General features: G+C 37.2%; 1 protein-coding gene across 8 annotated transcripts in view; it reads right to left on the reverse strand.

The window, feature by feature from the left end:
- The window catches only part of KLHL13 (kelch like family member 13), a 75441-nt gene that overhangs the window by 25982 nt on the left and 29031 nt on the right, over nucleotides 1-20428 (reverse strand). The window contains exons 1-2 of one of the 8 annotated variants that reach the window (XM_005031179.6): nucleotides 9518-9545; nucleotides 8936-9048 (exon numbers count right to left, since the gene is read on the reverse strand). The exons of 4 other annotated variants lie outside the window; for them this stretch is intronic. In XM_005031179.6, the coding sequence (XP_005031236.1) occupies nucleotides 8936-9033 (98 nt within the window). In that variant the 5' untranslated portion in view covers nucleotides 9034-9048; nucleotides 9518-9545. Of the gene's footprint in view, nucleotides 1-6336; nucleotides 6459-8935; nucleotides 9230-9517; nucleotides 9613-20428 lie in introns of those variants that run through there. 3 more of the 8 variants (XM_021279655.4, XM_027464941.3, XM_013109946.5) reach the window with 3 other exon arrangements.

The following is a 20428-nucleotide window of genomic DNA, read 5'->3' on the forward strand; positions in this document are numbered from 1 at the left end:
TTTTATATTAAGACATTCCTATCACGGTATAGATCTTTACTACTCAATTATCTATCACAAATATGGCATATTACGGGCTATCCTATCCTGCCTGCATCTGTGCATGTATTTTGCTAATGAACCTATGAGAATCTCAATGAAATACAATGAAACTTTCATTTATTATTAGACTTATAGTAATTATTTACTTTGTGTGCATAGTCTGCCAAAAAACAGTTTAAGTATTGCCTATCTTACTATCTTTCTGTCATGAACAGATGTTCCAGCTAAGTAATGAATTTAGGAATTCCCCAGCAAATTACTTGGCCACCTAGTAACTCAATAAGCATAACTGATATGGCAGCATTAAAAAAAAAGTTCATCATGTTTCTATTAAGAAATTCAAATAATATAACATAGGTGAACAAATTACACAATCTTGGTATTTCACATTTCTTCTGTTCTGTATCTTCTACTAACACAATTTCAGGAAATCCTTTATATCAGCAAATACATTACGTTTTTGCACTTGTCCCCTCCTAAAATAACACCACATTTTTACTGTTTTTTAACAGGAGTTCCTAACTTCATCCCTTCATGGGATCAGTAAAAAGTTTTATCATTTGTTAATGGTTTCTTATTACAAAAACAATCACAACATTTTGTATTAGAAACACAAGCTTACATTTAGCAATACATGCACAACTTCAGCCAGAACAGAAAACAAAGACAAATGGTATTTTTGGTTTGGTTGTTCTTTTTCCTGACTGGTTGACAGACCAAAAAGTGTTCACCTCTGTTGCTGTTTTGGGGGCACATAAGGACTGACATAGGGCAATTGGTGACATATTCTGTATCTTTTGCTGTTGCTAAACATCTGAAACTCGGACGAACACAGGAACAGCACTGGAAGGCACTACCTAAATGATCTGTCATACAAAAAAGCATTATGAGCAGGAATCATTTTATTATTATTATTTTATTTTTAACTGACTGTAAGTCCCATGCTATCAGCTTCCAATGTCATTGTTTAAAAGCCATATTTTTAATAGATGAACTAGAGGCTGGTAATACAACTAGAAACACTTTGGCCTTACCAGGTTACTGCAATTTCTTAGAATTCCATTTTAATGCTGTTCATCTGAAAGGGGCCACCAAAATCAGAAGTTTACAAGCCTTTACCTCAAATGAATTAACACTGCATTGTCACTACTGTGGTTGCCATTTTCAAAATAGTTAAGTCAGCTAGTTCAGAGTAGTACTCACCTGGGGTGTTTATATTTGAATATCTCAGTTTTTACACTTGACCTGGTTTATAGATTAGAAGGGCAGTAACAGCAGAAGATGAAAACATTTGTTTGGTACCACGACATTGAACTCTAGATCTCCACTCCAGAAGAAATGTTATTAAAATAAAGCTTACTGTTAAATTAAACGAACTGATGTTCCAGTTTGTCATTTGTCCACATTTCCTTTAAACCAAGGTTGTTCTTTAAGCATTACAAAATGAGGACAGAAAGCCAGTCTTTATGTATCAAGTTGTACGTTACTTTCACATTGCTCTAGCCATGGGCAGCAGCAGCAGAAAAGGGTATAAGGTTTTCCACAGGGCAGTAAGCAAAGGCAGGTGGGTTGCCAAGTTCAATTTCTGTTTGGACACAGTTACAGCATGAGATACTCATTGCAGTGATCAGCCTCTGATCTTGACCCAGCTTCATATCAAGAAAAAATTGATTAAATCTGCAATGATCATTGCTCCTTGTTGCTGCAGCCCTCTTCTACACATTAACACTTCACAAAGAACAGAAGCTGTGGGGGTAACTGCCTGAGAAAATGAGCTGCAATGGCACTGAAAGAATTGTAGGAAATGCATATGCAGAAGAAGTCAAGCCTACGACAAGGGGAACAGTTAATCAGTCCTACAGAAAGAGAAAGACAAGTAAAGCGTTACATTTTTAGAAAAAGTAATTCTGACTGGGAGATGTGCACTATCTACTATTTATAGTACCATTTCAGCATTTTCACCACAGCTTTAAACCATGTCTAAGGCAGAAATTAAGTACTGAAGCAAAGCAGTCTGCACAGCTTTGCAAGTACAATCACCATAGGTATCTAAGCTAATAGGGGAACTATAACACATACAAACCAACTGGAATGGATCAGACAACCTCATTGTAATCTGTCAGGCTCAAGGGAACCTATTCGAGCTATTCTAGAAATAAAGTTTTGGAGAGTAGTACATAAAGTAAAGCCATTCCCAACTTTTTCTTTTTTTTCCTTAAGAAAAAACAGTCAGTACTATTTGAACTTCAACACTTGATAATCACCTTTGGCAAAAGAGTTTCTGCCCAAGCATACAAGCCCATGACGCAAACAGAAATAAATGAAATTCTGGAAACACTCAGGTGATTAAAGCAGCAATTACTGTTCACAAATGCCAATGAACCTTGGTGGAAAGCGGGACGCAGAACTAAGGATATTCCTAACATCACTTGAATGTTTTTATATTACTTGATATAAGCACACTTTGTGACCAAAGCCAGCAGAAAAGGACTGAGCAACATCAACTGTTTAGGTATGACTTCCCAAGACACGTACGTGGAAAATATTCTCCTTAAAATTCTTTCTTAAACAACTAAACTATCAGAAGTCTCAAGCTGTTTGCTGTATAATTACAGCCCACTAGTTAAATCAAATATGTTTTCCACAGAAACAAAGCAATATTTGGCTCAGTCATTGCTATAAAGCTTTTGTTCCTAACTGTATTTAGTCTCTCTGGGAGCCTCAGTATCACATCCACATTTATCTGTTTGACAAAGGGTTTACATTCATTTAGCCATTTATAGCTTAAATTTGCAGACTCAGATTGTTTAATGATGCTAAATTAGAAATGGTTCTCTAATGACATTTTGCCAAAGTGGGTGTTAGTGTATTGCTTCCTACCATTAAAAACAAAAAGAAAAGCATATACACATGCTTTATAGCTTTTCTGAAGAAGCAGAACAAATTTATTTCCTTGAAGTCTGAAACTGTAGAACACAAGTCACTCAGAGGCTTCACATTTTAGGCTTTACTGACTCTGCACATCCTATCCTCTGACCTTCATGTTGGTCTTAGATGTTCAAAAAGAAGGTCCTAATTTTATTTAGACAGCCTAACACTTCCTGTGCACTACAGAACACATAAAAACATTTAGCATGCACTAGGAGCTTACAGTTCTACCTAATGGCTTTAAGTTTAGTTTTCATATATACACAAAAATCATTAACTTAGCAGAACAGTTCCTCAGAATGAAAGCAAAATTAACGGGCTAAAATCCATATATGCTTATGGTGGTACCCACACTTTCAAGACTTGGTGATAGAGTATATATTCCACTGTATCCCTGCAACAACTCCTCTCCCTACTTGATCTTTCTGTCCCAAAACAGTAACATGTCCCCCCCCCCCCAACCCCTTACCTCAGTGCATTACAAAGGATAATTTTGAGTGCTTAAAGGCCAGCAAAAAAGTAAGCAAGATTCTGACATACATTTTGCATATTAACCCTTGTTCTTTCTGCTGTCTAGGTCTGTTCTACCATTCTTCTTGCTTTGTCACTTCTCACAGTTGTTTTAGTGTTCCTTTACTATGTTCTCCTGGGGAGATTATAGCAATTTTAATCATTTCAAATTGTAAATTACCCTTCCCTCACATTATTAGAGAGTTTAAACGTATGCACATCAGATAACACGAGGCACCTGTCAATGCCAGGAAAAAATATATATATTTCTGCAGCTGACATTGCAATAGTGTTATTAGTACTGTAAAAAAAATGTCTAGCAGTGATTATGAACATACATTTCCATTTTAGTGTTATATCTACATATTATCACACTACAATTCCTACTACTACCACCAAGTAGAATAGTGACTATTGCTTTAAAATCCACCAAGTAGTCTCTAGGAAAATATGCAAATATTCATATCAAAACTTCAACAGAAACTACCATACAACACTGTAAAAGCCAGAAAATATAAAGTGATTGCACAACAAGGTTTTTCTACGATAAATTATGGCAAAAAATGGCCAACTGGCAAAAGTGGCATTCTGGCAGAATAGGCTGAGCAATACACTCAACATATTTCAATAAAAGTACTTTAATATGTCACAGCATAAAGTCAATATTGCAACACTATGTTGTGTGAGGACAAGGTGATTCTGAGAACCTATAAGCCATAGATAGAATCACCTATGAAGGTCTGTCTAGAAAAATCAGTAGCACTGGGAAAGTTCATGACAAGTTTCTTTTGTTTTGGCAGTTTATTACCATGATGAAATTTCACATTTCAAACTTAGAATAACCTACTGAAATACCTATTATTTAAAAAGAAAAAAAATAAGACAAGCAGACATAAATGAGGTGTTTGTGTACAAAATGTCTTCAATTTACAAAACAAACCATTTCAATTTCCTACCTGCCCTATTCAGTTGCTGGCATGCATTGACAAATTATTTAAAAAAAATTGCGGTGACTATACATTGACTTTCAACATGTTGAAATTTAAAATATCCAGGAAGTAACTGTTTAGAATAGAAAACTTGCCAAAGACAGGTAAGTTTTTGTTTTGGTGTGAATGGTCTGTCTAATGCTCAATAGCCCAACAAATGCATTTAAAAAAATGAGAAATGAAGACAGTAGACACACGGGGTGGTCGTATAAAAGAATACTGCCCAATACAGAGGTTTTTGATGAATTATGTATACACACCTTTCCGTGCTTATAATCGTATAGCATAAATTCAAAGAGCTCATTGTAGAGCAAATTAAAGACTTGAAAAAACACAGAAGCATTAACCTACATAAGCAGCTAAAACCAACACTGATTACTCCAGAGTATTACGAATTTATTCTACTTTTCTGCACAGTAACTGATTTCTATTACTGCACAGCATCTCCGATTGGACATCTTACAAAACAGATCACTCAGGATAGATATACTGTGTTGCAAACCCTTTGATAGCTATGTATTTGGAACAATGCATTTATTTGTCCCATAATTAGTCACTTATGAAAATAAATTCAAAAGATAATTTCCATTTTAAAATATCAAAACATTATTAAACGTAAAAGGATAGCAGTCATTAAGTTTACAGACATGATACTACGCTTTTATTTTTTCATTGTACCTATTTTTAAACACTTTTTTACTGAAAACATGTTCACACGAAATAGGATTAGAGGCTCTCCTCATCATTGTTTCTACTACTGATTTTTTTTTTGCTGTTTTGTACTGTTGAAATGTTACTATTGATTTATTTGTAGATGTGTGCCACAATAGTTTAATCTCCAGACTTTCCACAAACATTTCTTCCATTCATGTCAATGCAAGCTATGCGCAGCATTGAAAAACAGTAATAAATGACATTGCTACTGTGAATAAGAAAGAATTCTCCATTAAATTCCTGATATATAAGTTGATATTAGTTGATGGCATTGTGAACAATCAATAATTAGTGTGTGTTTTCTATTACACCTTGAAACTGCTCTGCTGTACATAACTAAATTGAGCTGCTGCTCACCCTCGAAGTAGAGCTTCAATTTAACTTGTACTTACATCAATCTGTGCAGGCTATTTGTTTTTAAAATGAGGTTATCAATGAATACTTGCAGTTCTAAGAAATCACATGTTTCCAATTTGTAATTATTCACTTCATCCTCCCCTCCAATTCACTTGCTGAAACTGCTCACCTGCACCCACTAACATGAAGTCACCTAGGTCTGTCCCCATGTAGTCAACACAACCTCACATATGAATATAATGACACCAGTGAAGCTTGCACTTGCTGTACGAGCTTTTGCACTAATTTCAACAAAAGGAATTTATGTTCTAAAAACCCCATGAAAGAGAATGTAAAATGGCTTGATGAAAGCACACATCCCCACATTCGTAACTTGTGCACTAAGTCAGACTGCATTATACCTATACATATTGGTCACATGCCAGTACTCCAATTATAATATCTCTTTTTATCTATGAAATGTCATCAGATCTCTTGATTGACTTGAGGGAAAGCTCAAGCTATTTGGACCAGCACCACCAGAAGTCAGAGGAAGTCTGCATTTCTCTGCAGAGGGACACTTCATGCTCCATATGACGTGAGGGCTTTCTGGAAGTGTCCCTGAAACTGCAGCTGTACCTGTAACTGTGGGAAGCAGTATCACCAGCCTAGAGGCAGTGATTCATTGCTTCTCCTTTCCATTGCCAAGAAAGCGGTACCAGACCCAGCGAAAACGACAGACTTCCCAGTAACAGCCATGTACTTGCCTACAAATCCATTAGCTCAACTTCATCGTGTCCCTTATTTTATATACTACCTGGATACAAGTTTCCTGAAGCAGAGGACTCTCTCACGTAAGCTCTTTCTACTCATTCTGCACCTTTGGAACCACCGCAAACTTTTAAAGCAGAAACAGCAGTTAAACTGATTCAACTGCACAGCTCACAGGCCAATTAACCATTTTACAGTGGTACTTTGTACATAGCTGCCTGCTTCATCCCAGCAGCCAACCATGCTCATAACCACGAGTCTTGGCATTCCAGTAAAGGGAAACTAAGGCAGAGTTCAGGTATCAGGTACACAAACCAAATAAAACACCAATAAAATCTGTGTGACCTTACATTCAGTTTAAGATAAGTTACTTATAAATCATAAGTAGGATGAATCTTTTAACATTACAGTCACCTTAAGGAAAAATTGGAATTTCATTGCAAGTCCAAAAAAACATACCTTTAAGATCTTCCTACTCTATGTTACAAATTGGACAACAACCCTATGAGATTAAGACATTATTACAGGGATTAAGACTTCAATTATACATTTGTATACTCTAGATCCAAATTATCAAGTATAAAAGTGCTCATTTGTAAATTTAGTAGTTCTATTTGTTTTACATCAATAGATGTTCCATTTTGCGTGTCACTCCTGAGTCTTTTGCTTGATACATAAGCCTTTTGCCAGCAAGCAGAATATTAATTGTGAAAGAAAACTTACAAATGCAAATGTGAAAAATGTATCAGGTAAAGCATTTAGCAAATTTAGCATAATCTCCACAAAGATTAAATATTCTATCATGTATTTTACTGGTCAACCTAAATTACAAGGCTGTTTTTATCAGTTGATATATACTCATTATCAAATAGATGCCATTTTATAATGTTTCTCATTTTTTGTTAAAAAGTGTGAGAATAATTTTAACATTAGATTTAAGAGTCCTGCTAACATCAGGACTGTGTGCCACTGAATACGTGTCTTCATAAACATTGGGACACACTGAATCATTATAAGATGATTAAGGTTGCTAATCACATATTTCTCATGCTCCAGATAAGCTCAGCATCATATAGTTAAGCATGATCACTAAACCTGCTCACATACTTTCAACACATTGAGATAATCAGCTATATGATCCCTATCATAAAAGCTGAAGCATACGGAGCTAGATTAACAATTTAAAGGTGACAAACAAAAGAAATTTTCAGCAGCACATTAGGCTATTTCTGATTTTGCTTGCATTTAGCAAATACTGTAGTTTAAAAAACAAAAACATAGACAACACTAAAGATATTATTTCCACAAAATATGTTCAAAAGCCTCACCACTCTTGTAATATGACTAAATGCAAAGTATTAAAAAAAACTCATAGTAACAATTTACTGGAAATAGCTTATTTTCTGATAGCCTTAAGCATATTTGATGATGCATCCAATGAGAGAAAAAGCTTAAGCTCTTCCGTGAAAATTAATCTTAAAACAGGAGCATACACTGCACGGGTTCAATACAATCAGGTTTGCTCCTTAAGCCCTAGACTTTCTGAGAACAATAGTGACCAGGCATAGATTGTGCCTCTTGTATTGCTTTGGCTCCACTGTTTATCAATGCAATTCTCAGCACCAACCAAAAGAAGACATTTAAAGAACCTGAAAATACCTATTTTTATTGCTTGTTTTATATAGCATGTTCAACAACAGTTGAAGCAAAAGCCTACCTGCAAAAAAAATAATAAACTTTAAAAGTACTAATACTGTAGCTATTAAGCTGGAATACTATTGGAAAGTAACAGCAATAATTTTTCAGATACAGAAGTCATCTACACAATCACTTGTGCATTTAAAAGCAACTCTCTCTCATTTTGAAAGAGCTGCTTCTTTAAAGGCAGAAGCAATTTAGTACCCTATGTTTAGTTTTATTTCACAGAAGGAAAAAAGCCACCTGTATATGCTAACACAGAACTCCAGCAACAAAAGGTGAACAAAAGCTCCACCAATATTTGGCAAGACAAAGGCATAATGTTTTCACGTGTATTAAAATACTCACTTATGTAAAGCTACATTACATGGACAAACTGAGTAACTACGTAAACATTCAGATAGGAATGATTTATATGCATCTTTTAAGCTTTTATTTTAACTCTTAAAAATCATAAAGACATTCAGTTTATATTAATGCTAAGACTTTATAGGATAAATCAAGACCAAAGCAAGATGATTTTTTTTATATAAGAACCAACACAGACAAAAGTGCACTACAATAGAGCAGGTGATTCCACATTCAATTTCCAAGTGTAATAATCAAGAGAAGGAAATGTTAGCATATATACTACAAATAAAGCCTGCCTCAAACTTCCCAATTCAAGATCAGCTCTACAAATTAACATCAACATGAACTTTTCAAATGAACATTTACAATATTATGAATATGGCTTAATCTGCACAATTTCTCTACATTTCAACAAAGAGGGAAAGACTCGACACAACATCCATCATGAAACATCCAGGATAAAATCTAGAGGGTCTACATATAAAACGAGGTAAGATTCTGGGTCCCAATGTCATTTAATATATAACAGGGTATTTTGCCACAGGGTAGTCTCACGAAAGAAATCCCACCTTATTATCCTCATTTCTCTCACTTACATGTATGCTGGAGAAAGTGGCGATGACCTGGATGTTTTAAGCACAGGAACTGGGAATTTCCAGATAGCAGGAGAGCTCGTTTTCCATTTCAATGGCATGTTGTCACCACGGTACTACAATAACAGTAAACAGCGTTTCCATAACAGACTACCAACTAGGACTTCCATTCCACACACTACTGACACAGCAGTGGCTGCTGCTAAGAACAAGGAAATGATTCTGCCAATGCCCTTAAACCGATGCTTCCAATCTGTAAAAAAGGGCTGCAAGGCATCTCCTTTTAAATCCTGCTGTCCCCTAAAGCAATATGATGATTCTATCGTTCTAACTCAACAATAGTGCCACCTCGTTAGGGAAGCGCTGACTGCAGTATATGTTTAAAAAAAAAGACTGCACTGTGCACACCAGCACAATGCAGCTTTATTTAATAAAAGCAGCTAATTTTTAAAGAACTATTTCTGATGCTATTGTTCTACCTTAACAGGGACACTGCAGCACTGTACTATATTCTCTTCCTATTAGCCTCGTTTCTGACCAATGAAAGCAGAAAAATGGGTTTCATATAAAAATGAAACAACATACCTACTCAGAATACACTTGTCATCCTCTGAACATTCTTCTTTTGAGCTGCAACAATACAAATGGGATATAAATCTCAGCATAGCCTTAGGCCACGGCTAATAGAGATCAGTGACTAAATTCAGCAGCCTGTTTTCCTCCTGTGCAAGCTCTGACCAAACAATACAAGAATGCCATTATGGAAAAAGCCCATTGCAAAAATCAGTCCTTCTAATCCATAGCTAGGAAGACAAAATAAAGCATAAATCGCTGCAGGTTTCTGCATGCTCTTCTAATAGCTTCTTGTTCAGGATGCTCTCATTTTCCTATTCTCATTTCCAAGGAGGATGAGCAAAATCTCATGCATTTTACAACATGCTATGGGAACACAAACATCACTCTGTCTTCTGCAGTAGAGAAGCAGAGAGTAGCATGCTGTTAATAGCAGTCCTTGTAGGGACGCTATCAACAATCTAATCCCCCCACCCCCCCCCACCCCAGCAGCTCACAAATTGCCTGAAGAACTGACGAAGCAGACGGTCACGCAGGTGTCCATCAGGGACCACTCTGCAACTCTGCGCTCAGTTTGGTGACCTCCCAGGGCTAATGACAGAGGGGAGTTTTATAAGGCAATAGATTAAAAATGGAATGGAGGATTTAATAGCACATTGTGCATAAACGGATCAGGTTTCTAGGAAAAATATGAAAGCTTCAACTATATTAACTCCCTCATATTAAAAAAAAATCACATTGCCACTGTAGACAGAATCAACACCGTTCAAGATATTTATTTTAAAATCTGTAGAATAAGTCTTTGTATATCATGACATTTTTTCTGTTCATCAGGACAGCTTAATCCTATCACAAAAAAGCCAACACCCTGTTACACTACTTGGCAATAAATAATGGAACAAAGAGCAGGATTTTTATATTTATTTTAAAGCATTTTAAGAATATTTAGTAACACAGTGATAGATTTTTCGTAAGTAAACCCTACATTAAGTTTATTTTGGGGATGAAATCACTGCGCAATAATTGCTGTTTCTGATCATTATTATTGAAGATGTTTCCCCAAAATAGTTTTGTGCATTTAAAGCTGTTACCATAACCACAGGCAACGAACTAAAACAATCCAGGAAGGTCATAACCCAGGACTAATTCAAAACTAGGTCTCCCAGGTCTTTACAGAAGTTCTTAATTACATATTAACAGCATTAATACTAGCAAAAATTTCAGTGAAACCGTTACTCAAAGAATGACGAACAGACATTTGCTGTATAGGACAAGTATGTATATGCTATAAATATTAAGTAACGCTAGCCCTGCAAAGAGCAAGTATGCATTTTAATCATTCAGGAATCTACTTTTGGTAGAATTTATGTATTTACATGCCAACAGCCACGCTTGTCTGCATGCATTATAAATAATGTGTGCAGTCTCATACACACATGTAATACCAGACTACTAGATCATGCTTTCTTTGCATTGAAGGTCTAAAAATTAATTGGAAAGACGTTAAATAGCAGGTCTTACAACCACACGAAAAAAAAACTCAATTTTGAATTCATAAAATTTTGCTTTTGCATTTACCACCACACAGAAACCATCTTATACCTAATCATTATAACAATTAAAATATTATAAATAGTTATAACTGTCTTATAACTAAGGAAATGATGTTACTCTCCTTCTTCATACTGAGTGGACAGTCAGTGCCACCAACTACTAAACATTTTTAAAAGTCTGCATCTGCCTGCTCTACCAAGTCCAAGGATTTGATTGCGTATTTTAATTATATATTAGTAATGCTGCTGTTATAAGAAAATGCCAAGGACAATCAATACATCACCTTTGCAAAAGTAACTCCTCAAATACCATGTATATCTGTCATTTATCGAGTAAAATCCAACTTAAGCAATATAGTCATTCCCACACATTGACTAGTATTTAAATCAACCAATGGACATCCAGAAAGCAGCTACTTCTCCATTCTGACATCAACAAGATTATTTGGGATACAAGGCAATGTTAGTGCTCAAATACCTACTTTCTTTTGTGTACTTCTGGTCCTGTTAAGTTTTCCATTTAGTTTACAAGCAATCTAATTAAAACCTCTAAATGAAAACCAGTAACAGTAAACTGAACATTTCTAAAACTGTATGAACCCAAGCACCACCCAACTTAATCATCTCCTACCATTCAGCACGCTACTTATCAAACAGTCAATGTAAAAAAAATTCAGAATTAAAAGTACCTATCAGTGCTAGGTACTCTAAAAATAGGCAAATGCTTTTCACTTACAAAGGAACCACAGGAGAAATGAGTCACCTATCCTCAAATAAGTAGAAAATATAAACAAACCGCCTTCTTCCTGATGGTCACAAAACAGGTAGACATTCCCTGGGAAACAATTATCTGAATATACGCTTTATATGAGCTCTTCCTAACATAACAGAAGGTCTTGTTATATTATTCTCCTATTTTAAGTCTTCAAAATAACACCATAGTACATATTTTAAGAAGTGGGGAAAAAAAATGACCCCTCTGGAGTACACCATGCCCACTTAATATACTATTTCCATTTTCATATTACATCTATATTGCTTTGTCACCCATCCCTAGATTGCAGAGGAAATAATTATTCCTAGAAAAATGCTATGAAAACACACCAAACTGGAGATCTGCTTTTCTTCAGTATTTACAAGTTTTAAGACTATGATAACTGCTCAGATTAAACAGCTTCTTGGGACCACTCCACTATTTGAGGGGTTTGATTTCTGTATTTTTTCCTCTCAAGCAAGATCACTTTCGAATTATAAATAGCAGAAACTTCTAAACTTGCTTAGTGATATATTTTACTTACATGTATCATCAGTCTCTTACTTGACTTTTATGCAGTATACGAAAAATGAGAAAAGTGTTTACTTTTTCAATTATTTCCATGTTACCATTTCTAAACCTGCACTGAGTAGACTGGCACCAAAGGAAGTAACTGACAAGGTACCAAGTACTTCTGCAGAAAACTCCTCCATAAAGTAACTAAACAGGTGGCATAAAAAAAACAAAGACCAAAGGCAAGATCCCAGGCTGCCAGTTCACAGACCTGAGCTGTTAAGAAGGCCAGAAACTATTGACTGAGGCTGTACAGCAATGCAGCTCTGAACCCACAAAAAGAACGTACATACACAGTGCTCAACAGAGCAAGACGTTTCTTATCCTTATCCTACACCCTCTGCCCTAAATCCTTCATTATTGAACAAGAAGCACGATTTGTCCCCAGATGAGAGGAGCAGACTGGGAGCACCATACCCATAACAGTATGAACAAGCCACACACAGAAGCACTCGCAAGTATGCTGATCACAGGTTAACAGCATCTTCTGCAAAGCTTTCCCAGACCTTCAAGGTAGGAATGTAGTTAAAAATGTTTCCCTGGTGATTCTCTTCCTTTTTCTTGCAATATCCTCCTCTTTCCTTTGTGCAACTTTAACACTAGGCTCCTATCACATTGTTTCACACATACACTTTTGCTGCCTTTTACAAAAAAGCATTTCATTACAAAATACAATTTCTCCTCTTACAGCACAGCAATGCTTACGTTTCTGGGGCATGTGCATTTCTAATAAAACTTTGAATCACCTCTAAATTTCCCTAAGACTTCCCTTTGTGTTTTTTCAGAGAAGAAAATGTCACAGGCAGAAAGATACATGTGAACACAGCAGCAACATAAGAGTACACTAGTCTGAAAATATTTATTCTTAGCCTTGGAACACCACCTGAATATGAGAACTAAGCAGGGTCAGTTAGCTTCTAGACATGCCACTGGATTTTCATCACTTTCAAGATTAACTTATTTTTCAGTCTTTAAACTGTAAAAAGAGCCAAAAATCAGTCAAGTGATTTGCTATGGTTAAGAGATTTGCTGTTCTGCTCTAACAAGCTGCTTACATCCCTGCTTTTATTCATCTACTGAGCATCTGATGAACTTAAAGCACTAGGTGAAAATAGGGTTCTCCTATATGGAAACTTTTTCAGTCTGGGAAACCCTTTCTAGTGGGACCTGAGAGCTACACATGTACTTCAACTCACTATCCACTATGTTGTATCAAAGACATTTAGACTTGTTTTGTGTTTTTTTTGTTTTGGTTTGGTTTTTGGTAGTGTTTTTTGTTTGTTTGTTTTTTCCCTACAGGTAAGGGGGAAAAAATCTCAGATAACAGATATAAATTACAGTATCATTCAGAAGCAAATGCACTGTAGAAATCAAGATGCGCACAGCTTCATAAATGGAACAGTTATTTTGATAGTATTTTTTAAGCATTTATTTTCTAATATTTTATTCTTGAGCTGACTGCTCAAAAATGATCATAAATTGTAAAGCACTTAATAAAAAGAGTGTGAAACTATTTTTGTAGCCAACCCCTCCTTCTGTCAAAACGCTACAAGCAATACAGCCTCCTGTCTGCTATAGTAATGTATGATGAGCTATTTCTAACACAGAATAAAAACCTAAATCTTAAGCATTAAGTTAAGCAGTTACAATTTTATTTAGGGCACACATCACATATGTTTAACAAAAAATACTTCAGTTTGCCATCTATCCACTCAGTGTTTTTTCCTACATGAGGAAAATACTGCAGTAACATTATGACAAATTTCAGATAAAATTATATGCATAAATACACATATACATGCTATGTGTGCATATATATATGGCATGTATATATTCTTTCAGTTTCAAGTATACTCTATGTATGCAGTCACAGAAATATATGAATGCATTCCAAAGTGTGCATTTCTGGCCATGAAACTAATTTGTATTTTACTCCACTTAAGGACATCCTGCATTTTCTTGTGTATATTCTCAAAAAGTGTTTTGCTCTAAAACTGAGACAAAATTTCTATCAGGAAGTCACTTCCAAGAGTCTAGATGCAATGTTAACTTGATGTCAAGCTACAGCTAATACTGCAAAAAAACAATCTCAGCTTTGTTTCCGCAACCTACCTCTTACATAAAAAGCATTAGGAAAAAATACATTCTTAAAACACTTAGTAGTAAGTAAAACCAAACTGAGTTAATGAAGGTTTGTAACTTTTGATTTAAGCCCATGTACTCTGTTGACAACATAACGCTAAGAAGAAAGAGTTCTGAATTAAAACCAATTTATCCAGAGAATTGAGCTCATCTTCCCCAGGTGATTATATTTAATCACCACAGAAATGTGAAGGCAAAGTCACAGCCAGGCTGACCCTACTGAAAACAATTAGTCCAAAGTAACAGATATTTTTATTAGGTCAATCTATTAAATACAAAGCATTTATTTCTAAACAAATTCTGCACAGCTGTTATGGTTTGTTGACTACAAAAATTATTTTTAAGTATGCCTAAACACATTTACACATTGGACTGTACAATGCAAATATATTAAACAGTTGTGTAATTAAAAGGAAGATAGGATAGAGGACCCGTCAGTAATAACTTAAGTACGTCCTGCACCACAGACAGCAAGCTGAAAATAACATTAGTAATGTGTCTATTAGAAGTATTTTTAAAATATTCTTAAGTGTGTATGCTTTATTCTTTCTTTACATGGAAAACAGTCTTTTAGCATTCCCTAAGCCTTACTGTCTTTAACCAGAGAAGAGTTTTTCTGGTCCTGCACACATATGCAAAGTCAAAAGGACAGGCATGGGGAGGCAAGAATAAAGCCCATTGAGTCATCATAGGAACACATAATAGGAACAATTTCTTTAAAAGACAAAAAGATTAACTTTTGCTGAGCACAGGAAATCTCACTGTGTTGTCACTACTGGTGGATCCAGTCTGCTAACCCACAATCCCCCCCCAACTTCAAACGTGGGCATCTGAATTCCTTTTTTGAAGGCCAAAGTCCCTCAGGGAAGAGTGAGGCAGCAAAAGAATTAAAAGGTTTAGAGAAACAAGCTGATGCTTCCAGTCCAGGTCATTAGAAGTCACTACGTGCAACCTGGGGGCCAACAAACAGTAGGAACATTTGTTCTAGGACAAGACTTAAAGCTACTATACCATATCAGTTATTTTAATGCTACTTGCTATCCTACTTTAAATATTATTTCTTTTGTGACTCCCTGAAGAGATTCAGTCAATGTAATTATATGCTTAAGAGTAGGTGATTGCAAAAGTTTGATACAAATTTTAATGAAATAGCAACCTGAATTTAAAAGTTCATGCACTTTTGTACAAAGACAAGCTGAAAGGCTTACAAAGCAAAGAGTTCAGTTTCAAATTTCACAGTAACATTAGTATTTCCCCGCTCAGTATGAAAAGAAAATTGTACTGTTTCTCCAAGCTAGAAAAGGGACTTCAATTCTATCTAAATGCACTGAGGAACAAGTGGAACTAGTACAGAAGCTGGAACAGCTGAATATGCTCGATGAGTCAAAGCAGTATTACACTAAAACCCCATGACTGAAAATCTCTCCTCTCCAACTCCCCCGCTGTGGTGTAAATGCCTGAAGTAACTAGGAAAATAAAACTAACATTCACATTTTTAAGGAAAAGGTACAGCATTGAAGAGGCTTTCAGGGTAGGGCATAACTGCATTATCTGAGCATTCCCTAGGCTCCCAACCTTAGATGCTATCGCGCTGGGGAAACTTGGTGTGCTAGCTCTAAGGAACACCACGGAGCGTAGAGTGGAGTGGAGACACCACGGCTAGGCTCTGTAATCAGGTGGGGCCTCGATTGTTCTTGTGCACAAAGCTGCACTTTTTGCCACCCTAAGCCAAAGACCTGTCATGTTTTGACAAATGCTGTACCCTAGTGTACTTTTTGCTCATTATAATATCATTATAATACCAAAACACACCTCCATCCCAAAAGCTACCCGCCTCCAAGGTGCGACCACCCCTCACTGAGCATGCGCCCTGAATTTCTCGGAGCCTATTACTTTAAACGGAAACGGGAAAACTTTACACCAATCATAACTAAGATATGCTTGACTAGAGCCACTCAAGCTCCACCTAAAAGATAGAAAATAATATAAATTGGCCCAAGAGAGAGGGGATGTTAGGGAAGATACCATCGTCAGGGGAGATACCATCCCAAGGACATAGAACATCCTTAGGACCTCCTGACTCCTGGGATCAGTCGACGGGCTGAGCCTCTCTTCCCCCCCCATTGGGACGCCTTTGGGTGAGATCTGAATATTTGCTTATAAATCTCTATAGAGTCTTTGATCCTTTTAACGCGTTTATTTCTAGGCTGCGCACCTACAACACCTAGAACACCTAGAACACCTAGAACACCTACAACACCTACAACACCTACAACACCTACAACACCTACAACACCTACAACACCTACAACACCTACAACACCTACAACACCTACAACACCTACAACACCTACAACACCTACAACACCTACAACACCTACAACACCTACAACACCTACAACACCTACAACACCTACAACACCTACAACACCTACAACACCTACAACACCTACAACACCTACAACACCTACAACACCTACAACACCTACAACACCTACAACACCTACAACACCTACAACACCTACAACACCTACAACACCTACAACACCTACAACACCTACAACACCTACAACACCTACAACACCTACAACACCTACAACACCTACAACACCTACAACACCTACAACACCTACAACACCTACAACACCTACAACACCTACAACACCTACAACACCTACAACACCTACAACACCTACAACACCTACAACACCTACAACACCTACAACACCTACAACACCTACAACACCTACAACACCTACAACACCTACAACACCTACAACACCTACAACACCTACAACACCTACAACACCTACAACACCTACAACACCTACAACACCTACAACACCTACAACACCTACAACACCTACAACACCTACAACACCTACAACACCTACAACACCTACAACACCTACAACACCTACAACACCTACAACACCTACAACACCTACAACACCTACAACACCTACAACACCTACAACACCTACAACACCTACAACACCTACAACACCTACAACACCTACAACACCTACAACACCTACAACACCTACAACACCTACAACACCTACAACACCTACAACACCTACAACACCTACAACACCTACAACACCTACAACACCTACAACACCTACAACACCTACAACACCTACAACACCTACAACACCTACAACACCTACAACACCTACAACACCTACAACACCTACAACACCTACAACACCTACAACACCTACAACACCTACAACACCTACAACACCTACAACACCTACAACACCTACAACACCTACAACACCTAGAACCCACACCTAGAACCCACACCTAGAACCCACACCTAGAACCCACACCTAGAACCCACACCTAGAACCCACACCTAGAACCCACACCTAGAACCCACACCTAGAACCCACACCTAGAACCCACACCTAGAACCCACACCTAGAACCCACACCTAGAACCCACACCTAGAACCCACACCTAGAACCCACACCTAGAACCCACACCTAGAACCCACACCTAGAACCCACACCTAGAACCCACACCTAGAACCCACACCTAGAACCCACACCTAGAACCCACACCTAGAACCCACACCTAGAACCCACACCTAGAACCCACACCTAGAACCCACACCTAGAACCCACACCTAGAACCCCTGTAACACCTGTGTATTTCATGCATACTAGCTTGCTTTTGCAGATAGTCACTATCACCGGCAATCCAAAAGAACCTGATTATCTGTTGCTGTAATAAACCATACTTGATTGCATTGTGATAGCTCTCATTAATGCAACTAGGGTGAGGGTGGTTATCCGTGATAGTTCAGTGTTCTGAATCTAACCAGACCCCCAGACGGTTGATGCATTGTTGGTGAATGTCTGAACGGACCCCCAGGTGGTTAATACGTTTTTGGTGAATGTCTGAGCGGACCCCCAGGTGGTTATTACGTTTTGGTGAATGTCCGAACGGACCCCCAGTTTTGGTGAATGTCCGACTGGTTCAGTACTCTGAATCCAAACGGGCCCGTGACGGTTAATCAGCTACACCCCTTTAACGCGACACCCGCCCCTGCTTTTTTTTTTTTTGCCTGTAAAACATAGGTGATCAGGAATCAACCCCTCCCATTTGTCAAAGCTAGGTGTAGTTCAAAGACTCCTTCCCAACAGACAAGGTAGGGGTTCCTCCCTAGTTTATTTGTTCAGGATCCTCCCTTCCTCAGTGTAGAGATTATCAGTAACATAACTTGCTATCTTTTTCTGAAAAGCAAAATAAAACTGAGTAACCTTGTTTCTACTTGTTTAGATGCTCTTCTATTCAGGAGTAGCACAATCTCAGTGGTTATAAAAACACACGAGACTTAAAATGTATAACTTGGCATACAAAGATTTTTCCAAGATAAAAGAATGACGACAAAAATCACTGTGTCATGGTAAATTTGCATGTCTGAAATACTCTGATATTATAAATTTCATCAAATGTCAAAATTCCTGCTTCATAATTATAGAAGTACAAATTGCTATTTTCCTTAGCATCTAAGAGAATATAAATGTAAAGAGATACTTTTCCTAGGCAAAGTTTCAAAAGATTCAAGTTATTTCATTCAAGTTTGTTATAGTAGGAAAATGTACAAACTATGATTGCATTTCCAGAAGCAGATTTAAAATGACAGTTTTAGGATATTCACTTAGCAGACCAGAACAACTTTGCAGTTATAATATCAATGTTTGATGAGAACATAACTATCTAGATAATTTAGGATCAAGATAGAGCATACTGCATAAAAAAAGTGTACACAGCAAAACCTATCTAAGCACCAGCTGTTTTTACAAAGATTCATGGAATGCTAACCTTATTTGGATTTTCAAAGACTATGAAGTAATCAAACCAGTAGTTTAAAGTCTCCTGATTATAAATCTTTATGTCATAACATAATCAGGAGTGAATAGTGAATATTCAGGAGTATCACAGAAGACTTCTACAATGAACTTCAGATGTGCAACAACATCTAATCCCTAATGAAAATTAAAGCTCAGTGCTTCCAGAAACTGCATGGAGGAGAGTCTAAGGATCCAGCCCAGATGACAGCTAGTAACAGCAACCCTGTGCACCTCTTCCCTGCCGATATAGAAGCTGTCAGGGGGAAAAAATAGCTAACAATTCTGTAAAGAACACTTCTATGCCAAAACCACATCTCTTATTTGTGCTGCTCTAGAGAATCACAGCATGCTCAGGAGAGATCACGTTAGAGAAAAAAATCAATACATAAGCACGGTATATACAGGTCCTTGAGGTGAAATGGCATTGCACAGCCATGATGCACAAAAAGATAGTACAGAAGTCAGCTGTTGCTAAATGACAAATATTTGCATTTCAGCACCTTCTGCAGCTGCAGTCATCTGCATTCTCACAGCTGAAATTCTCTTTAGATGTAGACACACACAACACCAAACAACTGCAATAACTTTGAGCTAAGAGTCGCCTTTCTCTGAAATATAAACTCGAAGCAGTTGTAATTCAGGTGTTTGTCTGCCAGAGGGAGCTGGAGCAAAGAAAAAACACCTCGAATGTCAATACTTCAAAAGTTTTGTGTTAGGTTGGTACACACCAGTTCATTTAACTATTCAGATGAACCAGGTTCTGCTGCGAAAACACCGCCACTTGTGTTTGGCACAGAGCAGTCACTGCCTCATCCCAGACAGGGCACCCATGTACCTGCACCACCAAAACCTTGCCAATTATATCCAATATACTCATTCTGTCAACAGGTTCGCCTAGATCTTTGAATGGAAACAATACCTTACTTTAAGATATATTTCACTAGTTTTGATCTACACCACAGCTGCTCCAGAGATAGGCTTCTCTTACTAGTAGTGAGAGCATCATCTATCTAATGCCTTCATTTAGTAATGC

This window comes from Anas platyrhynchos, chromosome 10, assembly GCF_047663525.1.
Source record: "Anas platyrhynchos isolate ZD024472 breed Pekin duck chromosome 10, IASCAAS_PekinDuck_T2T, whole genome shotgun sequence".
Classification (NCBI taxonomy): Eukaryota; Metazoa; Chordata; class Aves; order Anseriformes; family Anatidae; genus Anas; species Anas platyrhynchos.